Genomic DNA, 546 nt, shown 5'->3' with positions numbered 1-546 from the left:
GCTCTTCCCAGATCCTCCTCGTCTGTCTGGCCGGTCTGGTGGCCGCCTCCCCGATGCCTCAGTCGCAGAACCGCCACCCCGAATACACCGCCGAGACCCTGGTGGACGAGCGCGAGGACCGCGGCGACGGCAACTTCAGGTACCGCTTCGAGACCAGCAACGGCATCAGGACTGAGAAGGTTGGCACTCCGGGCTCCAAGGGCCAGAGCAACATGCAGGGGGCCTTCAGCTTCCCCTTCCCCGAAGGAGGAGTCGCTGAGTTCACTTACGTCGCTGACGAGAACGGTTACCAGCCTTCCTCCGACCTCCTGCCCGTCGGACCTCCTCTCCCCCCTCACGTCTACAGACTCCTCGAGATCGCCGAGCAACAGAGGGCTCAGGGAATTACTTTTGAGAAGAAGTAATAAACATCATTTTACCAACCTTCATCGTCATCACTAAAACAGAATATACAGTTATGCATTACATTAATAGAAAATGTACATAGTGTATGTGTGGATATTCGTGGACTGTATAGGCAGCATGTTTAATAAATGAGTTGCATGA

At 54.4% G+C, this 546-nt stretch overlaps 1 protein-coding gene across 3 annotated transcripts in view; it reads left to right on the top strand.

The window, feature by feature from the left end:
- LOC119593761 (cuticle protein AMP4-like) overlaps positions 1-546 on the top strand; it is a 14,293-nt gene that overhangs the window by 5,637 nt on the left and 8,110 nt on the right. Inside the window, exon 2 of one of the 3 annotated variants that reach the window (XM_037942777.1) lies at positions 12-246. The exons of 1 other annotated variant lie outside the window; for it this stretch is intronic. In XM_037942777.1, coding sequence (XP_037798705.1) covers positions 12-246 — 235 coding nt within the window. Of the gene's footprint in view, positions 1-11 lie in introns of all 3 variants that reach the window. One more of the 3 variants, XM_037942773.1, reaches the window with a different exon arrangement.

This window comes from Penaeus monodon, chromosome 32 (assembly GCF_015228065.2).
Source record: "Penaeus monodon isolate SGIC_2016 chromosome 32, NSTDA_Pmon_1, whole genome shotgun sequence".
NCBI lineage: Eukaryota > Metazoa > Arthropoda > Malacostraca > Decapoda > Penaeidae > Penaeus > Penaeus monodon.
The sequence above is the reverse complement of the archived record's forward strand: the minus strand, read 5'-3'. Positions and strand labels throughout refer to the sequence as shown.